At 42.7% G+C, this 20302-nt stretch overlaps 2 protein-coding genes across 9 annotated transcripts in view; one reads left to right on the plus strand and one right to left on the minus strand.

Moving 5' to 3' along the window:
- The window catches only part of magi3a (membrane associated guanylate kinase, WW and PDZ domain containing 3a), a 147713-nt gene extending 131166 nt beyond the window's left edge, over positions 1–16547 (plus strand). For 3 of the 5 annotated variants that reach the window (XM_063065422.1, XM_063065424.1, XM_063065425.1), the window contains 7 exons: positions 551–760; positions 2541–2723; positions 3491–3599; positions 4411–4552; positions 6051–6194; positions 9118–9256; positions 14145–16547. In XM_063065422.1, coding sequence (XP_062921492.1) covers positions 551–760; positions 2541–2723; positions 3491–3599; positions 4411–4552; positions 6051–6194; positions 9118–9256; positions 14145–14833 — 1616 coding nt within the window. In that variant the 3' untranslated portion in view covers positions 14834–16547. Of the gene's footprint in view, positions 1–550; positions 761–2540; positions 2724–3490; positions 3600–4410; positions 4553–6050; positions 6195–9117; positions 9257–9587; positions 9673–14144 lie in introns of all 5 variants that reach the window. The other 2 variants (XM_063065427.1, XM_063065423.1) reach the window with 2 other exon arrangements.
- A 501-nt stretch (positions 16548–17048) lies between these two features.
- The window catches only part of phtf1 (putative homeodomain transcription factor 1), a 36412-nt gene continuing 33158 nt past the window's right edge, over positions 17049–20302 (minus strand). For 2 of the 4 annotated variants that reach the window (XM_063065431.1, XM_063065428.1), the window contains 3 exons: positions 18639–18734; positions 17939–18064; positions 17050–17779 (listed from right to left, as the gene is read on the minus strand). In XM_063065431.1, coding sequence (XP_062921501.1) covers positions 17762–17779; positions 17939–18064; positions 18639–18734 — 240 coding nt within the window. In that variant the 3' untranslated portion in view covers positions 17050–17761. Of the gene's footprint in view, positions 17780–17938; positions 18065–18638; positions 18735–20302 lie in introns of all 4 variants that reach the window. The other 2 variants (XM_063065430.1, XM_063065429.1) reach the window with 2 other exon arrangements.

Below are 20302 nucleotides of genomic sequence, written 5' to 3' on the forward strand. Positions count from 1 at the left end.
TAACGGATGCACAAAATAAATCGAGATAAAGCACGTGTTTAAGCAATGGCAGCTAGAATGCAGTTCCGGGGGAGGAGCTTGGCTGCTTGGGCGTGCGCTGCCTTTTCTCATAACAGTGAAAGCACCTGTTAGCGAAAACAGGTAACTAGTAGGTCTTTCGTAACAGCGAGGTGTTGTAAAGCGAACGTTCGGAAAATGGGGGCCACCTGTACAGTAAAGGTGTTCAAGAGGCTCTTAAGCATGTGAATGTGCAGAGAATGGAGGAATAAAGTCATTGTGTAGGCTGAAGTTAGTTTATATAAATACTGGCTTAAATAAGGCCTGTTCCTATGTCGAAGGTGTTCTATATGTTCATTTGGGAAAGGAAAGGGAAGGGAGGCAGATGAATTGAGCAGCTCAAGCCCACATAGGCAAGATGTGCCGGATTGCCTGTGTTCTGGTTCTGTGAACCATCAGTCTTGGTTGAGGTATCTATCCTAAAAACAAAACTGTTTAGCTACACCTCCTGCGTGTGACTCATCCACCCTCTGAATAACTTTCTCTCCAACAGAAGATCAACATGATGATGGTCGAGATGCAGGTTTGGACCCTGCAGAGAATGGTTCTCCACGGATGAATCACGCAGACCATACCCACAGAGCTCCCCAGGGCCCCAGCACAGCTGAGTCTGCGCAGTCCTACGATATTGTCCTGCAGCGTAAAGAGACTGAAGGGTTTGGCTTTGTCATTATCACCTCAAAGAACAGATCCTCTGTTATTGGTAAGTACAACATGCTCTTCATGATGTGTTGCTAGGAGGAAAATATGGATTCTGTATGCATTAGATCAGAACAAATCTCATCACTTGTGTGAAATCTTTGCTCTCGATTGGGTATGCGTGCCATTGAGTCAAGTACCGCTTACTGCCCATTCTGAGCCTCTGATCTGGCATCTCGAATCGTCACAGCCAAGGCAATCCACGTCCCTTTCCAATATCCAAGAGGTTGAGCAAGAACCAATGGATTGTTGGGACATTGGTGCAACATGTGATCTTTTTGCCTCCTTTGAGGAAAATCAGATTATGTGGGCTGGGGTTAACCTGACTGCAGAGCAGATAAATGATAGGAAGCCATGAAACACTATATATTTGCCAGGTGCACCTTTTTGCACACTTGATTTGACTTGTTTTCTATTTCCAAATCAAATATTTTGGCTACAGTATGTACTCTTGGCTTAATGCAGCAACTATCCTGAACAATCTATTTTGCTTATTTTTTTAGTAGTACAGAAAATATGACAACATTTCTATAAATGGGAGATCTGCAAGACCGTTTGGACAAGGTTTGCAGACCTGAAACCTTGACTACTTATGTTTCCATAGGTGCTGCCTAACCTGCTGTGATTTTCCACCACTGCAGTTTCTTAAAATTTTATTTTACGCATGTATTGCCCAGGCTAGGGCAATTTGGTTAAGCAATTTAGTTTGAACAGGTGACTTAGGGAAGATTTAGCTAAGATGTATACACTAAATTGAATGTGTGGAAAGGGCTATTTAACTTCCCAGGGGACATATATAGGGGGTTTGAAAATGCTTTTATTCAAACAATGATGGGGTCACTGCTTGAAAGATTGCTGGAGATAGAAACCCTGCTCACTTTTAAGAATTACCTGGATGATCTCTGTAAGTGCTTGGATTTGCAGGTTATGAACTGTATTTTTTATGATTGATTTTTGATACGGGTTGAACATTGCATCATTTTTAGATTCTGTGAAGCATTCTGATTGCAAATTCTTTCAAGTATTCAGTACATAAGCATTCATTCTACGATAAAATATTCCTTTAATATAATGAGAAAAATCAATTTTGTGTTTCACATTTTTCAAGTTTTCAGTGTAATGTGCCACCTAATGGCCTGGTTCAGTCACTACTTCATGGTCTTCTCCAGGGAGCCGCAGCAAATAATTTTTTCTGCCGTCATTCTCTCCTCCCTCAGCTGTACCACCACCTTCTTTCCTGTTATGGAATTTGTGAGGGGGGGGTATGAATTGAGACAAAACAACTTTGAGGGTGAGATGGGTTAGTTGAGATAGAATACCATCAGAGATCATTTTCACACTAAACAATTACAAAGGGTCTTTCATGCCATTCTGTTTAATCCACAAATCGATTAATTCACTGTGAATTGCTTCTTAACTCCAGTCTGAGTTTATTAACTATAATAACCTTGCTAATAACCCTCTAACCTCAGTTTTGAAAATTTTAGTTCTTCCATACAAGCTCTGTAATGAGGTTTTGATGCTACTCTTCAATGTCTGAGATCTAATTCTTAGGCTATGGCCCTTTTCCAGTTCCCAAAAGAAATAACTTTCACTTACTAACCTTGGTAATTCTTTAATAATCTTAAACAACACAATAAGATCATTCCTTTACTCTTATATTTATTAGGGAATGTAATCTATTGTACAACCCATAACTTAATCTAATTTCTTTATTTAAACCTTAACACTTTCCTGATTCTAGTAGGATTAACCTTCTCCCACTGTTGCTTTTTCCGTAATAGTGCCACACAAAATTGGTCGCATTATTGAGGGAAGCCCAGCTGATCGCTGTGGGAAGTTGAAAGTGACAGACCGTATCTCAGCAGTCAATGGCCAGTCCATCGTACAGATGCCCCACCACGACATCGTCCAGCTAATCAAGGATGCAGGCCAGACAGTCACTCTTACTGTCATTCCTGAAGAAGGTAGGTGGCCAAAAGCATCAACCAGCTTTCAGGTTCATAGGAGCTGGACATGTATTTCCTATGGTTCTTGTACCTCCAGTAACTTTGAAAGTCAAACCTGCAGGACCTAGACCCTGATTAACCCGCAGATGCCAACACATCCTGGGACTTGGCCATCAAGGAGGCAGCTTTGTCAGGGATAGTCCTTTTCCCAAGCCTCTAGGTCCCAGATAATAGAAAAGGACCACATCCCTCAAGTGGATGACTGTGATTTGAGAGAAACATTGCCCATCAGTGTCCTTTTGGGGATTGTTTATGCTACAGACTTGTGCCCACCAGATATTGTATAGAACTTTAGCATCAGATTTCACCTGGGAATTTTGTGGTGGGAGAGACCGAGGTCTGGGCCAGATTTAAATTGGATCTCAAAGCTGACAGACTGGCCACCTTTATTTCACTGTGCATTGCGCACCCCTCTCGTAAGCTGGTATAGTGAAGCTGCTGAGAATTGGAGCAGTTCTGTTGAGAGAAGTCTTTCCCCCTTGCCTCAAACAGTATCTGTGCTTCAAGTCCTATGAGTAATGGGGAAGGATTGTTTCCTACCAGGATTGTTACCTTTCAGTTGGCCTCCAAAGTACAGTAGCTAGTGTACAGAAGTCTGGCTGTACAGTAACAGTACCTGAGCTTGTAGAGCATTGACCTGCCAGCAGGTTCTTGCTTGAACATTCTTTTTGTGAAAAAATTAACAGTAAATTTATTAATGCACTTTCACTTTGTCTTTCTTCAAGATGTTACTGGCCCTCCTTCAGGAGGCAGCTCAGCCAGACAGAGTCCAGCCTTGCAACATAAACCCATGGGACAAACTCCAACACTACACGTCCCAGCACAGGACAACAGGTAAGATCATAAGCCATAGGAGCAGAATTAGGCTATTTGGCCCATCGGATCTGCTGTACCATTCCACCATTCTGATTTATTAACTCCCTCAACCCTATTCTCCTTTCTTTTCCATGTAAACAGTGATGCCCATACTAAGGAAGAACCTATCCATCTCCACTTTAAATATACTCAATGATTTGGTCTCTCCACCGCCATCTGTGTCATTGAATTCCACCTCATCTCTGTTCTAAAGGCATGTCCTTGTTTTCTGAGGCTGTGCCTTCTGGTCCTCGACTTCCCCACTATAAGAACCATCTCCACCCATTCTACCTGGACCTTTCAACTTTCAATAGGTTTCAGTGAAATATCCTCTCCTTCTAAACTCCAGCAAGTACAGGCCCAGATCCATTAAAAGTTTCCGATCTGTTAATCTGTTCACTGTTGTGAACCTTCTGACTCTGCAATGCCCTGCACATCCCTCCTTAGATAAAGGGCCTAAAACTGCTCAGAATATTGACCAATGTCTGTAGTCTGACCACTGCCTTATAAAGCCTTAGCCTGGTCATGCTGTGGCTTGAGAGTGTTTGTTTGTGTGTGTAGACCGTTGTAGTGGAGCAGGTCAGGTCAGGCTTGGCTGTCAGTGGTTTGGTAACCTGTAGCTCTGATTTTTTCAAGTGGTGAGTTCCTCACTGTGCTTGGCGGGAGAGTTGCATGGAGTGGTGAGCAATGTCGTGGCAGTGAGGCCATTGGGTTTGTGTCGGTAGGGAAGGAACAAGGGGTCCAAAGAGTGGGATAATTGGATTCAAACAACGGGTTTTCTGTTCAACAGCAAGACAGATGCAGATGAAAGGGGCAGTGGGCAGTCGTGTGACTTTGTGAAACCATCTTCCAACTACAGGCAGCCAGCACCTGATCAGTACCTTCAACCGGCTGCTGACAGAGAGACACGGACTGCAGGCAGCAGACCTCAGGTATGGTCTATACCAGCTCTTTTATTGTGATACTTTTTGCAAAAGGGTCCAGAGATTTGATGCCAAGATCTTAATTCTCCCAACTTCCCATTCACAACTGACTAAAATGCTGTCTTCCAAATTTTCAGATGTAAAGCAATTTCAATGTTCACCTGTATTGTCCAGCCTGAAAACGCTGGGTGAATATAATTTAGTTGTAAAAGATCTAAAAGCAAGGAACTAGGACTGAACCTTAAATCACTGGTTTGATCTGAGAATATTGAGTCCTGCTCTGAACACCATATTCTAGGATTCTCAGTTCTTGGGAAGGGGGGCGGGGTGGGGGTCATGACTCACCAAACTAGTATTTGCAGTAATACCAGTGAGAAGCTGGGTTGTCTTCCCTTGAGAACTGAAGGTGGGTTAAAGGGATGTGCACAATTGAACCCGTTCAGTTAAATTCAGGGGAACTGCCAATATGATCAGCATATAGACTACAGACCTTTTGGTAAAAATAAACACTGTTTAAATAGTGTGGTCATAAAGAATGTGCTTCCCTTGAGTACCATTCCCTTTCTGGTATGTTGGTCCATGGCCGCGTCTTCTGCCAAGATGAGCCACCCTCCAGGTGCAGGAGCAACACATTGCATTTTATCTGGCTAGCCTCTAACCTGATGGCGTGAATATAGATTTCTCCTTCTGGTAAACAAATTCTACTCTGCCCCTGCCCCCACCCCCATTTACCTCTTCTCACCTGCTTATTATTTCTCCCAAAGTCTCCTTGTCCCCCACCCCTTCCCTTTCTCCTGAGGTCCACTCTCTTCTATTGTATTCCTCCTTCTCTAGCCTTTGACCTTTCCTACACACCTGGCTTCACCTATCACCTTCCAGCTGGCCTCCTTCCCCCTCCCCTTACCTTTTTATTCTGGCATCTTCCCCCTTCCTTCTCAGTCCTGAAGAAGGGTCTCGGCCCTAAAAATTGACTGTCTATTAAATTGCATGGATCCTGCCTGACCTGAGTTCCTCCAGCTTTTTGTGTGTGCTGCTTCTTGAGGTAGCTGTAATTACTTTTAAAAGGGAATTGTATAAACATGGAGAAATATTTCCAGGATGTGGGGAACTTTAGGTGTATGCGACTGTTGACTGTTAATCCCAAGACTACGTTCAAAGCATACCATGAGAAGCAACTTTTTAAAATCTTTTTAGTTGGATAGGGTACAATACACACAATATTCTGACGTTATATCCAATTGTTTTTCTAACGGGAAGGAAACGTTGCTGCCTTTGTGACTGCAGGTGCTCAGCAGGCTGGTTGACGTGGTCTCCCCTAATGCACTTGGACATTTTAAGCAGGGTATATAGGATAGATCTGAACATCAGTGGCTTTCTCAGTGTCACCAACATGAAACAAATGAATAGAAAGCAGGACAAAAAGTTTAATACTTAAAACTCAAGTTTACTGTGCTTGTGGTTGCATGCTGTCTTCCTTCTCACTCCTAGCTTCTGTCTTTACAAACAGAACTCTGATTGCTTTGCTGTTGAATTGGAGAGGGGGCCCCGAGGGTTTGGATTCAGCGTTCGTGGTGGCAAGGAGTACAACATGGGGCTCTTCATTCTGCGGCTGGCTGAAGGAGGTTCAGCGCTGCTGGATGGCAGAATCCAAGTAAGTTCTTAAAGCAGATCCATGCCAGTAGGTTTATGGTACTGTCATCACAGGCAGCCCCTCAAAGTTCTGTTCCACACAAACCTTGCAGCACAAATTTTTCATAAATTAGAAATTAATATAAACGGTGTATGGGAAAGGATCATGGAAACAGCTGTGAAGAGTGAAGTGATTGCCAGAGGCCTCACGGACTTGACGAGTCAGCAAGAAAGTCTGCTGAACTGTCCAAGTTCTGCTTTGCTTGACCCAGCCAAATAGATGGAGGGAGAAGGCGTGTGGAAATGCCCTTTCCCACCCAGCAGAAGATGCTTGTGGTCCTGTAGCAACCATCAAATTCATCCCAGCAATGTCCCAAATGCTCTTTTGTACGTCTCCCAGTTGCTCACCTTTGTGTACTGATGTCGGCTATTGAGAAAAATGGCCCTGAGATCAGCCACCACCAGTCGGCGTACCTTTATTGTGGAAACTTTATCTTTCGGTGGTGGCTTGGAACTGGATGCATGAGCTGAAGAGTGGAGATGGTGTCACTACCTGTCCCATCTGGGTAGCCTTTCTGTTAGGGAACAAAGAGACTCTCAAAGTGAGAGTATGCATTTAGGACAGCTATGAGAAATACCTGTTCACTTTTTAAATTCCGCATTAGTAAATTGGCTGTGTGGCAGGCCATTTTTTACATAGTTCTGTAAGGAATGATACTCATCTGAGAGTGTAGCTATAATGGAACAAATAATTTCTTCAGTGCTGAACATGCTATATTCTGATTAGCCTAAAAGAATCCAGTGGAGTAGCTGTGTACTGGGTCATTAAGTCAGATCTGCCCTCCAGCAGCTTCCTTCCCTATACTGGCTCTATGCCCATTCTAAAACTGATGTCTCCCAAGTTGCATGACACCTTGCTAAGTTGGAATCAGGTTTATTATCTGGAATTTGTTGTCTGTGGCAGCAGTACTGTGCAAAGACATAAACTTACAAAATAAATAGTGAGAAGGAGAAGGAATATCGAAACAGTTGCCTCCAGTGACTCATCCACAGTAAAGCATTCAACCAGGTTCCCTGTGCAGGCATGAGGTCCAGGGAAACTTGGCCGTGTGGATTTGGAATTGGCTTGTCCACAGAAGGCGGAGGGTAGCAGTAGATGGAGTTTATTCTGCCTGGAGGCTCGTGACTTAAGTGGTGTTCTGCAGTAATCTGTTCTCGGACCCTTGCTGCTCCTGATTTTTATAAATGACTTGGATGAGGAAGTGAAAGGGTAAGTTAGTGAGTTTGCATTTGATACCAAGGTTGGTGGTGGTGTGTATTATGTTGTATTATGTGGATTGCTGTAGGCTATAGTAAGACAATGATGCGTTGCAGAGCTGGGCTGAAAGGTGGCAGATGGAGTTCAGTCCAAAATTGTGGATCGGAATTTAACTGTGAGGTTTGCACTTTGGGAGGACCAACCTGGGTAGGTCTTACAGTAAGCAGTAGGGCACTAAGGTGTGTGGTATAACAAAGGGATCTGGGAATACAGGCCCATAATTCATTGAAAGTGGTGTCACAGGTAGATAGGGTCGTAAAAAAGATTTTGGCACATTGGCCTTCATAAATCAAATTGAGTACAGGAGTTGAGATATTATGTTGAAGTTGTATAAGACATTGACACAGCCTGCTTTGGGGTATTGTGTGCAGTTTTGGTTACCTACCTACAGGAATGATGTTAATAAGATTGAAAGAGTACAGAGAAAAATTACGAGGATATTGCTGGGACTGGAGGACCTGAGTTATAAGGAAAGATTCAACAGATTACAATTTTATTCCCTAAAACGTAGAAGCTTGAGGGGATATTTGATAGAGGAATACAAATTATAAGGGGTATAGAGAGGGTAAATGCAAACAGGCTTTATCTACTGAAGTTGGGTGAGACTACAACTAGAGGTCAAGATTAAGAGTGAAAGGTGAAATGTTTAAGGGGAACATGAGGGAAAATCTGTTCACAGAGTGGTGAGAATGTGGAACGAGCTGCCAGCACCAGTGGTTGATGTGATTTTGATTTCCACATGTAAGAGAAGTTTGGATAAGTACATGGATGGGGTGTGGGTATGGAGGGCAGTGGTCTAGGTGCAGGTCAATGGGACTAGGCAGTTTGAATGGTTTGACATGGACTAGATATGATGAAGGGCCTGTTTCTGTGCTGTAATTGTCTATGACTGTGTTCCTCTATACTAAAAATCCTGTTATTAACCTTGTACTCTGTCTTCCGTTGATCTTCCAAAGTGTATCGGAGGGATCTTGGGGTCCAAGTCCATAGATCCCTTAAAGTTGCAGCGCAGTTTGACAGGGGGGTAGTTTAAGGGAGTATGATGTGTTGGTCTTCATTAGTCAGGAGATAATGTTGCAACTCAGTAAAACTCTGGCTAGGCCAGAGTATTATGATCCATTCTGGTCACCTTTTCATAGGGAGGATGTGGAAGCTTTAGAATCTGCAGAGATTTACCAGGATGCTACCTAGATCAAAGATTAAATCTTATGAGAAAAGATTGTTCCAAAGAGAAAAGCCCTAGCACGCTTACAGGAAGATGAAAGGTGACTTGATTGAGTTGAATAAGATACTATGAGGCACAGATAGAGTGGACAACCAGCATCTTTTTGTCAGGATGGCAATGGCTAATATGTGAGGGCATTGTGTTTAGGTGATGGGGGTCTGTCAGAGGTAGATCGTTACAGTGGTGAGTGCATCAAATGCACTGCCGGGGTGGTGGTAGATACATTAGGGGCATTTAAGATGCTCTTAGACAAAATAAAAATGGAGGGCGATGTGTGGATTATATTGATCTTTGGAGTAGGTTAAAACGTCAGCACAAAATCATGGGCCAAAGGATCTGTACTGTGCTGTAATGTTCTATGTTCAGGTATGATTTATTCTTCCCCTCTTTCCATTCTTGCAGGTTGGTGACCAGATTGTTGAAATTAATGGCGAGTCCACACAAGGGATCACACACAAGAGAGCCATTGAGCTGATTCAGTCTGGAGGCAGGAAAGCGCATCTTGTCTTGAAGCCAGGCATAGGTCAGGTGCCTGACTTTGGTGGGTTTCCCTTTCAGTCTTAATTTTACAGAATGTAATGTAATAAATGATTAGGGTGGAGGTGGTCAGTAATATTAAAGCAGTGATTTTTGCTTCCACCACCACCCAATCCAGCAAATGATATAGAACTGAATGGTGCTTCCATCATGAGGCAGTAATGGCTAGAAGATTCTTTTGAAGACCCCTTCCGTCTTGCCCCTTGGTCTGTGTGTATCTGTTTCTTCGACCTGCTCTTGACCACTGGCTTTGCAGAAATGTGATCTTCTGTGGAACTTTTATTTTTATTCTCATAGTTGCATTTAGTCCTAGGCTTCTCCCTCCCCTTCTCTAGGAATGGCACCTTGCAGCCTCTCGACATGTACGACTCATGAGCAGCGCTGAGGCTTCACGTCTCCCCTCATCTCTCCTGGGACCTGGTAAATCAGCATGTCTTTTACTTTTTTTATTCAGACTCTCTCAAATTTTTTTTTTTTTTTTTTTTTTTTTTTGCAGTTTTGATTCGGTGTGTGCATTTTTCTTTTACTCTTGCCCTCTGCAGTCTTCCTTTGTATCTCCTCACTAAGCTCATGGCATCCTCATGGCAATCTTTACTCTGCCTACTTGCTCACCCGCCCCCCCCCCCCACCACTGACACACACAGACCCAGACACCTACACAATCCTGCAGTCAGTTTAAATCTGAACTGATTCTGTGAAATTCAGGTTGGTGCTGGATTCCAAGAGAAGAAGTTTGTAGAATGCCTACAAACTGGCTTTTTAGAGCAGCTTGTGGGTGAGCCCACAAAAGGAATGGCAGTTCTGGATTGGGTGTTCTGTAATGGCCCAGATTTGATTGGGGAGTTTTAAAGTAAAGGAGGCAGTGATCACTATATTATAGAATTCACTGTAGTTGGAGCAGAAGGTAAAATCTGCTTGCATCATTATTACAGTGGAGTAAAAGGAATTACAGAGGCACAAGAGGGGAGTTGGCCAAGGTTGGCTGGAAGAGGATACCAGCAGGGATGATGGCAAAACAGCAATGGCTGGTGTTTCTGGGGAAAATTCAGAAGGCGCAGGAAAGAAGCAACACAAAGATGAAGAAGAATTCTAAAGGGAGGATGAGGGGAACCATGGCTGACAAGGGAAGTCAAAGACAGCATAAAAGCTAGAGAGGCATACGATATAACAAAAATTAGTGGCAAGGTAGACAATTGGGAAGCTTTCAAAAACCAGCAGAAGGCATTTAAAAAGCCCTCAGGAGAGAAAAGATTATGGAAAACTAGCCAATAATATAAGAGGATACCAAAAGATTTTTTTCCAGAGATACAAAGAGTAAAAGAGAGAATAGAGTGGATATTGGACCACTGGAAAGGTGGTAATGGGGACAAAGAAATGGCTGACGAACTGATTATTTTGTCTTCACTGTGGAAGACACTAGCAGAATGCCAGAAATGTAAGTGTCGGGGGCAGGCGTGAGTATCATTGCTATTACTAAAGAGAAGGTGCTTGGGAAGCTGAAAAGTCTGATGATAGATGAGACACCTGGACCATAAGGACTAGACCCAGGGTTCTAAAAGAGGTAGCTGATGAAATCGTGGAGGAATTAATAATGATGTTTTCAGGATCATTAGATTCCAGAATGGTTCTTGAGAACTGGAAAATTGCAAATATCACTCCACTGTTTCAGAATGGAGGGAGGCAGAAAAGGGAAATTATAGGCCAGTTAGCCTGACTTCAGTGGTTGGAAAGATGTTGGAGTCTATTATTAAGGATGAGGATGTGGAGTACTTGGAGGCACATGATAAAATAGGTCAAAGTCTGCATGGTTTTCTAAAGGGTAAATCTTGCTTGACCAATCTGTTGGAATTCTTTGAGGAAGTAACCAGCAGGACAGACAAAGGAGATTCAGTAGTTTATTTGGATTTTCAGAAGGTCTTTGACAAGGTGCTGCACATGAGGCTGCTTAACAAGAGCCCGTTGTATTATAGGAAAGATGCTGGCATGGATAGAAGATTGACTGGCAGGAAGCAGAGTGGGAATAAAGGGGGTCTTTTCTGACTGGCTGCTGATAACTAGTGTTGCTGCAGGGGTCAGTGTTGGGACTGCTTTTCATGTTATGTCAATGATTTGGAAAAGGAATTGATGGCTTTGTGGCCAAGTTAGCAGACAATACGAAGATGGTGTTGAGGGAGCAGGGAGCCTGCAGACAGACTTGGACAGATTGGGGAAATGGGCAAAGAGGTGGCAGATGGAATATAGTGTAGCACAGGGTCATGTAAAGGGGGAGAAAATTCAAAAACCAGAGGTACAAATGGACCTGGGAGTCCTTGTGCAGGATTCCCTAAAGGTTAACTTGCAGGTTGAGTCAGTGGTAAGGAAGGTAAGTGCAATGTTAGCATTCATTTTGTGAGGACTGAAATACAAAAGCAAGAATGCAAGGCATTGGTTAGACCACACTTGGAGTATTGTAAGCAGATCTAAGAAAAAATGTGCTGGCATTGAGAGGATCCAGAGGAGGTTCATGAGACTTATTCTGGTAATGAAAGGGTATGTTTGATGGCTCTTGGCCTGTACTCACTGGAGTTTAGAAGAAGGAATCGCATTGAAATGTATCAACATTGAAAGGTCTAGATAATGTGAATGTGGAGAGGATGCTTCCTATAGAGGGGGAGTGTGGGACCGGAGGGCACAGACTAAATTGAGGGACATCTATTTAGAACAGAAATGAGGAAAATTTTCTTTAGCCATAGGGTGGTGAATCTGGAATTTATTGCCACAAATGGCTGAGCAGGCCAAGTCATTGAATACATTTAAGGTGGAAGTTGATAGGTTCTTGATTAATCAGGGTGTCAAAGGTTACGAGAAGAAGGCAGGAGAATGGAGTTGAGAGGAATAATAAATCAGCCATGATGGAATGGCAGAGCAGACTCAATGGGCCAAATAGCCTAATTCTGCTCCTATGTCTTATGGTCTTAATGTTTCAACTTTGCTTGAGAGCATGTTTATACAGCACCTTTCCTGAGAGATTGTCCCAGAGCACTTAACAGCCACTGAAGTACTTTTGAAGTGTAGTCATTTTTGTAGGAAATTAGATGGCCATGATAAGCACATTTCAAATAAATTGTGATAAAATCTTAATCAGTTTTTAATGCTGGTTAAAACTAGGCAAGGACACCAGGGCCATGGCTGAAAGTATTTCTTCAGAATAATGTCACCAAACCTCTTGCACTTGTTTAAGAGTGATAATTAATGACCGATCTTAAAAATGGTATCTTTAACAACAGTTTTCCTTTGTACTGGTGTGGGAATGGTGGGCAGGATTCTGTTCAGGTCAGTGACCTGAATGCACAACATGTGACTCTAAGGTTAATGAGCCAATACTAGTTCCAGCACACAAATTATTCCACCTCTGGGGAAAGAGCCAGATCTAGAAGCCAATAATGAAACTGAATTCGTAGAGCACTACAGCACAGAAACAGACCAATGTGGTCTGTGCTGACTGAACCTTCTACCAAGTCCCATCTCCCTGCACCCAGACCATAGCTCTTTATACCCTCCTCATCCGCGTACCTATCCAAACTTAAATGTTACAACTGATCCCACATCCACCTTCTGCTGGCAGCTCATTCCACACTCGCACCAAACTCTGAGTAAAGAAGATCCCCTTTAAATATTTTGCCTTTAATCCTTAATCTATGACCTCTATTTCTAATCTCACCCAATCTGAGGGAAAAAAGCTTGTATGCTTCCCCCCCCCCATCTATCTCCCTCAATTTTGCACTTCTCTGTAAGATCTCCCCTCATTCTTCTGCACTCCAGGAATAAAGTCCTAACCTATTCAGCCTCTCCCTGTGAGGGGCAGCATAAACCTCATTGCCACAAGGAATGCCATGGAAAGTAAAATACTGCAGATACTCCAAATCTAAAATAAAATCTGAAAGTACAAGAAGCACATGGATTGGGAAGCCTGTCGAAGAGAAAGAATTAACATCTTGGATAGATGACGTTACATCAAGAATTGAGTGTTAGGGTCCAGAAGCATAAATATTTTGTTGAGGAGTCGGGAGAATATAATGGGTACTTACACCATTACCTGAATAAGTTCTTGTGGAGCATAAACATTAGTGTAGACTATTGGATTACAGGTCCACTTCTGTATTATTCTATTAAAGAGACATGGCATTTACTCACATTCCCTCAGAGTCCAGGTAAGTCTACCTCACTGCAGCTCAACTGTTCCTCTTGTCTGCTTTTATGTCCTAGACTAATCTTGTGCTCTCCTTACCTTCCACCCTTTAAACTTCAGCTCTTGTGAAGCACCTTGGGCTATGTTGTTATTATAAAGATGGTTGAATTAGCTGAACTGCCAAACCCCACCACCATTGATATATTTATTTTTTGGAGAACAGCTTCTGGGACTGGAGCCCAGATCAGATACAAGACATAGGACCAGAATAATTGCCATTCGACCCATCAAGTCTGCTCTGCCATTCCATCATGGCTGATTTATTATCCCTCTCAACTTCACTCTCCTACCTTCTCCACATAATCTTTGACGCTCTTACTAATCAGGAACCTATTGATCTCCACTTTGTATGGGTAGTAAACCTCTGTGTGACCTCGTTGCAGCTTTCCACAAAATTCCAGTCAACAAATTCATTTTCACTCGGAAGTGCACCATGCCACCACTATTTCCTCTTTCCTCTTACCGAATGCAGTCTCTCACCTCTGTTCCCCTCTTCATTCTCCTCTGACCTCTTTTATCTGCATTGTGCATGGCTGGGAGGGGTGTAGTGTGAGAATGCACTGGTAAAGGGAAAATTTGGGATTTTGTATCTAAGAGAGATGTTCATCAAATGAAATATGCTGTTTGCTGCCTATCTGATCATCAAATGCATTGCATTTTGTAGATGATCTGGATCCCCAGGACACTCCATATTCCAGCCTCCAGGAACTACCCACAGCTCCTGAAGACCCACCATCACCATCCTTTCCAAATTCTGCCCCAAACCTTACTGATCCTGAGAAGACCGTATCAAAAGAGAAGCTACAGGGAGAACAAGAGACTGGAACCAAAGTTGTGGGCATATGGGAAGAGGGGGAGGAAGGTTGTGCCGAGTTTGCAAAGGAAAAGGTGGAGCCCAGGGAGAGTACAAGCAGCCCAAAGAAAGCACAGCTGACCGGTGGCAGAGAGAATGAGGCCATGGGCCCACGCAAAGCCCTGGGCTCCAGGGAGCATCTGCCAGACAGCCCCAGGAAGGCCGAAAAGGACGAAGGAAAGCAGCGGCTGGTGGTAGGAAGGAGAGGGCGATCGCGCAGCCCACGGGGAAGAATGGGAGAGGAGCCACAAGGCGGACGCCAGGGCAGTGCGGCAGAGGGTCGAACCGGCAGCCTGGAGAGCAGCCGGCGGAAGGCGGAAGCGGGGACTGAGCAGAGACTATCAGCAAAAGGCAATGGGCAGGGAGTGGGGCAGAGCCATCCCAGGATCAGCGGCTCAACATTGCACCCCAGCCCAGGGACAAAAACAGCACCAACCACGAGAAAGACGCTGATAACCCCCGGGCCCTGGAAAAAGCCAGATGCTCAGAGGCCCTTGTAACAGAAAGCAAACAAATTATATATGTTAAATTATTTTTTTATAAACTTTGATTTCTGTTAAACACCTGTTGCATCTTATTTAAAGGTTCTGTAGGAACTGTGGAAAACCAAACTTTTCCCAAGTGAAGGAATGACTCCGGTACTCAGCTGTTGGACACTTGACTGGCTGCGAAGTAAAATCTATTGGGATTTTTCCCTGTTTTACAAGTTGACTCTGAGGTGTGCACTTGTGATTTACTTTCCGTATCCCCACAAGTTAGCAGTTGCCCCATCCGACTGCAGTGGTAGAATGTCCTAAGATTTACCTGTCACAGATAGCTCTGACTTTGGAATGTGACTGTTGCTTTGTCTGTAAGCAATTTCAGGTGCCAGCGGGTGAGACTCTCATGGTTTCCACCTGTAACATCATGAGTAGAATCTTGCCACTGCTTTGCAGATCTGAAATCAGTAGCTTAATAACAAAGACCTTAAATGTTAACCAGTGTATTTATTTGTTTTGTATCATTCTGAATCAACCGTGCAGTGCTTTAATCCTTGTTTTCTTTAATACACTGAAATTCTTTTCATCACCTTTTCTTGAGCTAAAATAACTTGCAGTATTCTGACCACCATTGAACAGCGATCTCTCAGCTACTGGTTTCAGTATCTGTGGGCTCCTCTCAATCTGTCATTGAAAAGGATCTGGAAAATTTTGTGTGTGATTTGCTGCTCCCTAGACTGCTCAAAACCAGTTGGTCAGACCAAGAGCAACAAAAATCTGCATGGAACACATTCCATGTAGATTAGAGATTATTTTGTTCGTGGTGTAATCCCACTTCTTTATTAGCATCTTCAGTACTTCAGTCTGAAGAAGATGCAGAATAACTAGCATCTCCCAATGTTTCATTCTGCCCCAATGTTAGAGGATGGGTGTGCACATCTGCTTCTCCCTGTTTTACCCATGTTCTGTGTCCATGGAGATCGGTGCTGTAGCAAGCAATTGCTTCCAATCTGTAACAATTATTCTGCTAGTCATGGTGGTGATAGAGTAGCCTTTTTATGGAATGGCCTCTCCAGTGCCCACACTCTTTCTCTCTTCCGTTCCCCTCCATCCTCTAGACACAATACACTAAGGTGCGTTTTCTGACTTAATCCTGTTGGTATCTCTGCTACGTAACTTGCATTGCCCTGCAGGGAGATGTGTTGCCAAGAAGTATTTCTGTTACCCTCCATAGCACTGTGTGTCCCTTTTTTTACCCTTGCAGCTAAGAAACAGTAGGAAATAAAGACCCTGGACTGTGACTGTGGTGCAGGCAGTGTCTTGTGACCACTTTACTGTTATATTTCATATGCGATAATGTGTAAAAGTTGAATTTAGGAAATCATGCAGAAATGTTTTGATATTCCTCAGCTCATCCATTGATCAGCTCGAGCTTTCACTCCACAGTGTTGTCTGAATTTCCTTGTTGGTAGACTAGCTATACTCATTGTTTCACCCCATCAGTAACAAAGCATCTTGCAGACTGTACAGTACTCAAGGCATGGGTGTGGCCTTTGAGTAAAGCTGAACAAGCCTTGAGTTGTTGGTTGTAAATTTTTATACTGTACAGTCTCTATAAATACTGTCATTAGGGAGAGATCTGTAAACCCTCATTATTTTTTTATGTATGACATGAAAAATGCAATCCTTGGTCATGGTGTTGAACTGTAAAATAAATCTTAACTTTCAGTCTATATCTCAAATGGTCAAAATCAAATTTTACTGACTAGATGCTGTTTAAAATTGTGCTGCGTTTGAAGTTACTGATTTGTTGAGAATTGCAGGATCAAAGTACATAAGCTTCCTAACTTATAGGTTTAGTAACCTTTCACCTCTTCTGTCTACAGTTTTCAGCAAATCTTATTTATATCTTCCTTTACATGTTCAGTCTTAGTATACAATTTCAAGTGTTATGTTGTCTCCTTAGGATCAGACAATCATCTAGGGTCATTTCCAGCCAAGACAATGGCATATCTTGTGGCATCCAGCAAAATATCCATATTGCTTTGCTTAAACCTCTCACCATCAGAAAATAAAAAGTTCAAATGTGCTACAGTGACAAAAGTTCAGTTGGGAATGTAACCTTGCGATGATCTGTGTCTGAACTTCACACTGTTCACTGCATTGTGTAGTGCTAGCCCATTCCTTAAACAGATCAAATGAAAGAAAACTGAAGTAGAAGCTTTCCTTTATTTTGAAAGCTAAGCTGGCAATAATTAGAACTGGCAGATTTCACTTCTAACATTACAGACCAACTGTGACAATTGGCCATCAGGCCATTACTTAAACAACATGATTTTAGCGGCACCTTCTGTCCATGGATACAAGTTATAGTACCAGCCTTGGGCTATATAGTTTAACCTGCTCTGCAGGAACTTAAATTAAGTATTTTACCACACATGGATTTTGTTTGGGGGAGGAGGAAGGAAGGGGGAAAACGGGACCAGTAGTCATGTGAAATTCAGCCAGTGCTTAAACCAAAGGGCCTGGATGAATGTGGAAGAAATAATCCTACAGCAGGGGTTCCCTTTTTTTTGGTAATGGAGCCCTACCATTAACTGAGGGGTCTAGGGACCTCAGGTTGGGGGCCCCTGGACTAGGGGTAAAACATGCTTTCTTCCTCCACGTCCATTTATGTCCTGGTGTGAAAATACAAATGATTACAATGAGCTACATTTACTTGTACAATCAAAGAACTTTTAAGTTACTTTCACCCCAGGTCATCCCCATTTGCTAGTGTAAGCATCAAGTCTGACAGGGAGGAAAATGACAAACACTCTCCAACCTGCTCTGTGATCTGGTAACTGGAGGGAGATGTTCATATTACTAAATCAGGTTAATTGAGTAGACAGAACATTCTTCATCTTGGACAGTTTGAGTATCTTCTTTCTCCACCTCAACTCCTGCAGATTACTTGATCTTCCACAGCTATGAGAGAAAAGCTTACATTAACTGACACGTATGATTTTTTTTCCAACTATCTTAGACAAATTCATCTGTTCAATGTTAAAGGTGGAACTTTGGCCTGTTATAATGAAAGATCAGGTGAGAAAGAAAATTTGTGATTTGCATATCCATGTTACTCACCCTTAGATTAAAACCCAGCAAATCACTAATCACTCCAGAGACAGCAGACAGAATGACAACCCGGGTGATGTTATACAGCAGTGGATTTGTGGTCAGTCCATAGAGTCTGAAAGGGGAGTCCAGCTCCTGTAGCGTAAAGCATAATAATTTGTTAGCTACAGTGTGGAGTTACCAAGCCCCACTCTTAATTATGTAAAGCTTTGCTATTGCTGCTACATTTTTCATAACTTCAAGACTGTATATGCCTTGGTTTTAGTGACTGTTTTCTGAAATACCTACAGGCTATTTATTAGGCTTAACAGGAACTGCAGTTGTTCAATAGTCCATTGCAGTTGTCAAATGACTGGACTCTATTCTCAAGCATTTGCCTTGAAGTCAAAAGAGATATTTGCCTTTTTTTTGCTGCCTATATCATGTTAGCTTCTGTTCCCCTTTTAACCTAAGATAGTGGGGTAAGAGAACAGATTTGTCTAAAATTGACAATTGCTGCAGCATTTTTCACAATGCATGCATGGTAAGTCTATTAGAAATCCACCAGGACTATTATATTACTATTATATTTTATAATTATATCCTGGGAAAATAGTTTCTGACAAATCAGTCAGCACAAAGAGGGAAGTCCTTTGTGTCAATAAGTAATAAGGCTAAGACTGCACAGCAGAACAGATTACATACGACTGACGATATATAAGCTGCTCACCTTAAGTAATTTTGTGGCAAGTTTCAACACATTGTTGACAAGGGTAAGCTGTTCCTTCTTATTGGGTTTGGTTTCCATTTTAAGGTATAAATTGATCTATTGAAATAAAAGCACATAACGTCACAATCCACAAGTCCTAATAATTAGCTGCTTTCATTTTGCACAAGAGTTAAAACAAATTTGTAAGATTTATCTTAGACCATAAGACATTGGAGCAGAATTGGGCCCTTCTTACACATCCAGTCTGCTCTGCCATTGCAACACCGCTGATTAATTATCCCTGTCAATCACTGTCTCCTAAGGGCTTATACAGACATGTTAAGAGTAAAAGGATTGCAAGGGAGAAAATTTGTCCTGGAAGAGCAGAATGGTAATGTATGCGTGGAGCCAAATGCGAGGGGGGAGATATTAAATGTATTTTTTTGCATTTGTATTTACTTGGGAGTTGGACCTAGTCTATAGAAGTGAGGCAGAGGGGCTGTTTCCTGCCTTGAGGGAAATTAGGGTAGATAAATCTCAAGGGCCTGATGAGGTATTTCCTCAGGCCCTGCAGGAGGCAAGTGCAAAACTTGCAGGGGCCCGAGCTGAGATATTTAAATCATCCTTGGTGACAGATGAGGTACGAGAATTGGAGAGAGCTATTGTTTTTAAAAAAGGCTCTAAAAACAAACCAGGAAGTTATAGGTCAGTGAGCCTGACATCAGTAGTGGGAAAGTTATTGGAAGATGTTCTAAGGGACCAGATGTATGAGTATTTGGATAGACATGGACTAATTAGGGATTTTCAGCATGGCTTTGTGGATGGCAGTTTTTCAAGGAAGTTACCAGGTAAGTTGAAGGCCAGGCATTGGATATTGTTTACATGGACTCTAGCAGGGCATTTGCCAAGGTCCCACAGGGGAGGCTGGTCAAGAAGGTTCAGTCACATGGCATCTGACATGAGGTAGCAAATTAGATTGAACATTGGCTTTGCTGGAGCAGCCAGAGAGTAGATGGTTGCCTCTCTGAATGGAGGCCTGTGACTACTGAAGTACCGCAGGGATCAATGCTAGGTCTGTTGTTGTTTGTCATCTATAGCAATGATCTGGATGATAATGTGGTTAACTGGATCAGCACATTTGTGAATGAGATCAAGATCTGGACCAGCTGGAAAAATGACAGATGGAATTTAATGTAGATAAGTGTGAGGTGTTGCACTTTAGGAGGACCAACCAGGGTAGGTTTTACAAAGGAATCTGGGAATACAGGCCCACAATTCATTAAAAGTGGCATCACAAGGGTTTTTTGGCACATTAGCCTTCATCGATCAAACTACTGAGTACAGGAGTTCGCATGTTACGTTGAAGTTGTGACACTGATGAGGCCTAAGCTGGAGTATTATGTGCAATTTTTGTCACCTACATACAGGAAAGTACAGAAAAAATTCACAAGGATGTTGCTACGACTGGAAGACCTGAGTTGTATTTAATAGGTTAAAATTTTATTCCCTAGAACAGAAGATTGAGAGGAGATTTAATAGAATAATATAAAATTGAGGGTATAGACAGGGTAAATGTGAACAGGTTCTTTTTCCCCATTGTGGGTGACAGAGGTCATGGATTAAGCATGAAAGGGAAACATGAGGGGGAACTTCACCCAGACGGTGGTGAGTGTGAAATGAGCTGC

The sequence above is a fragment of the Mobula hypostoma genome, chromosome 13 (genome assembly GCF_963921235.1).
Source record: "Mobula hypostoma chromosome 13, sMobHyp1.1, whole genome shotgun sequence".
NCBI classification, from domain to species: Eukaryota; Metazoa; Chordata; class Chondrichthyes; order Myliobatiformes; family Myliobatidae; genus Mobula; species Mobula hypostoma.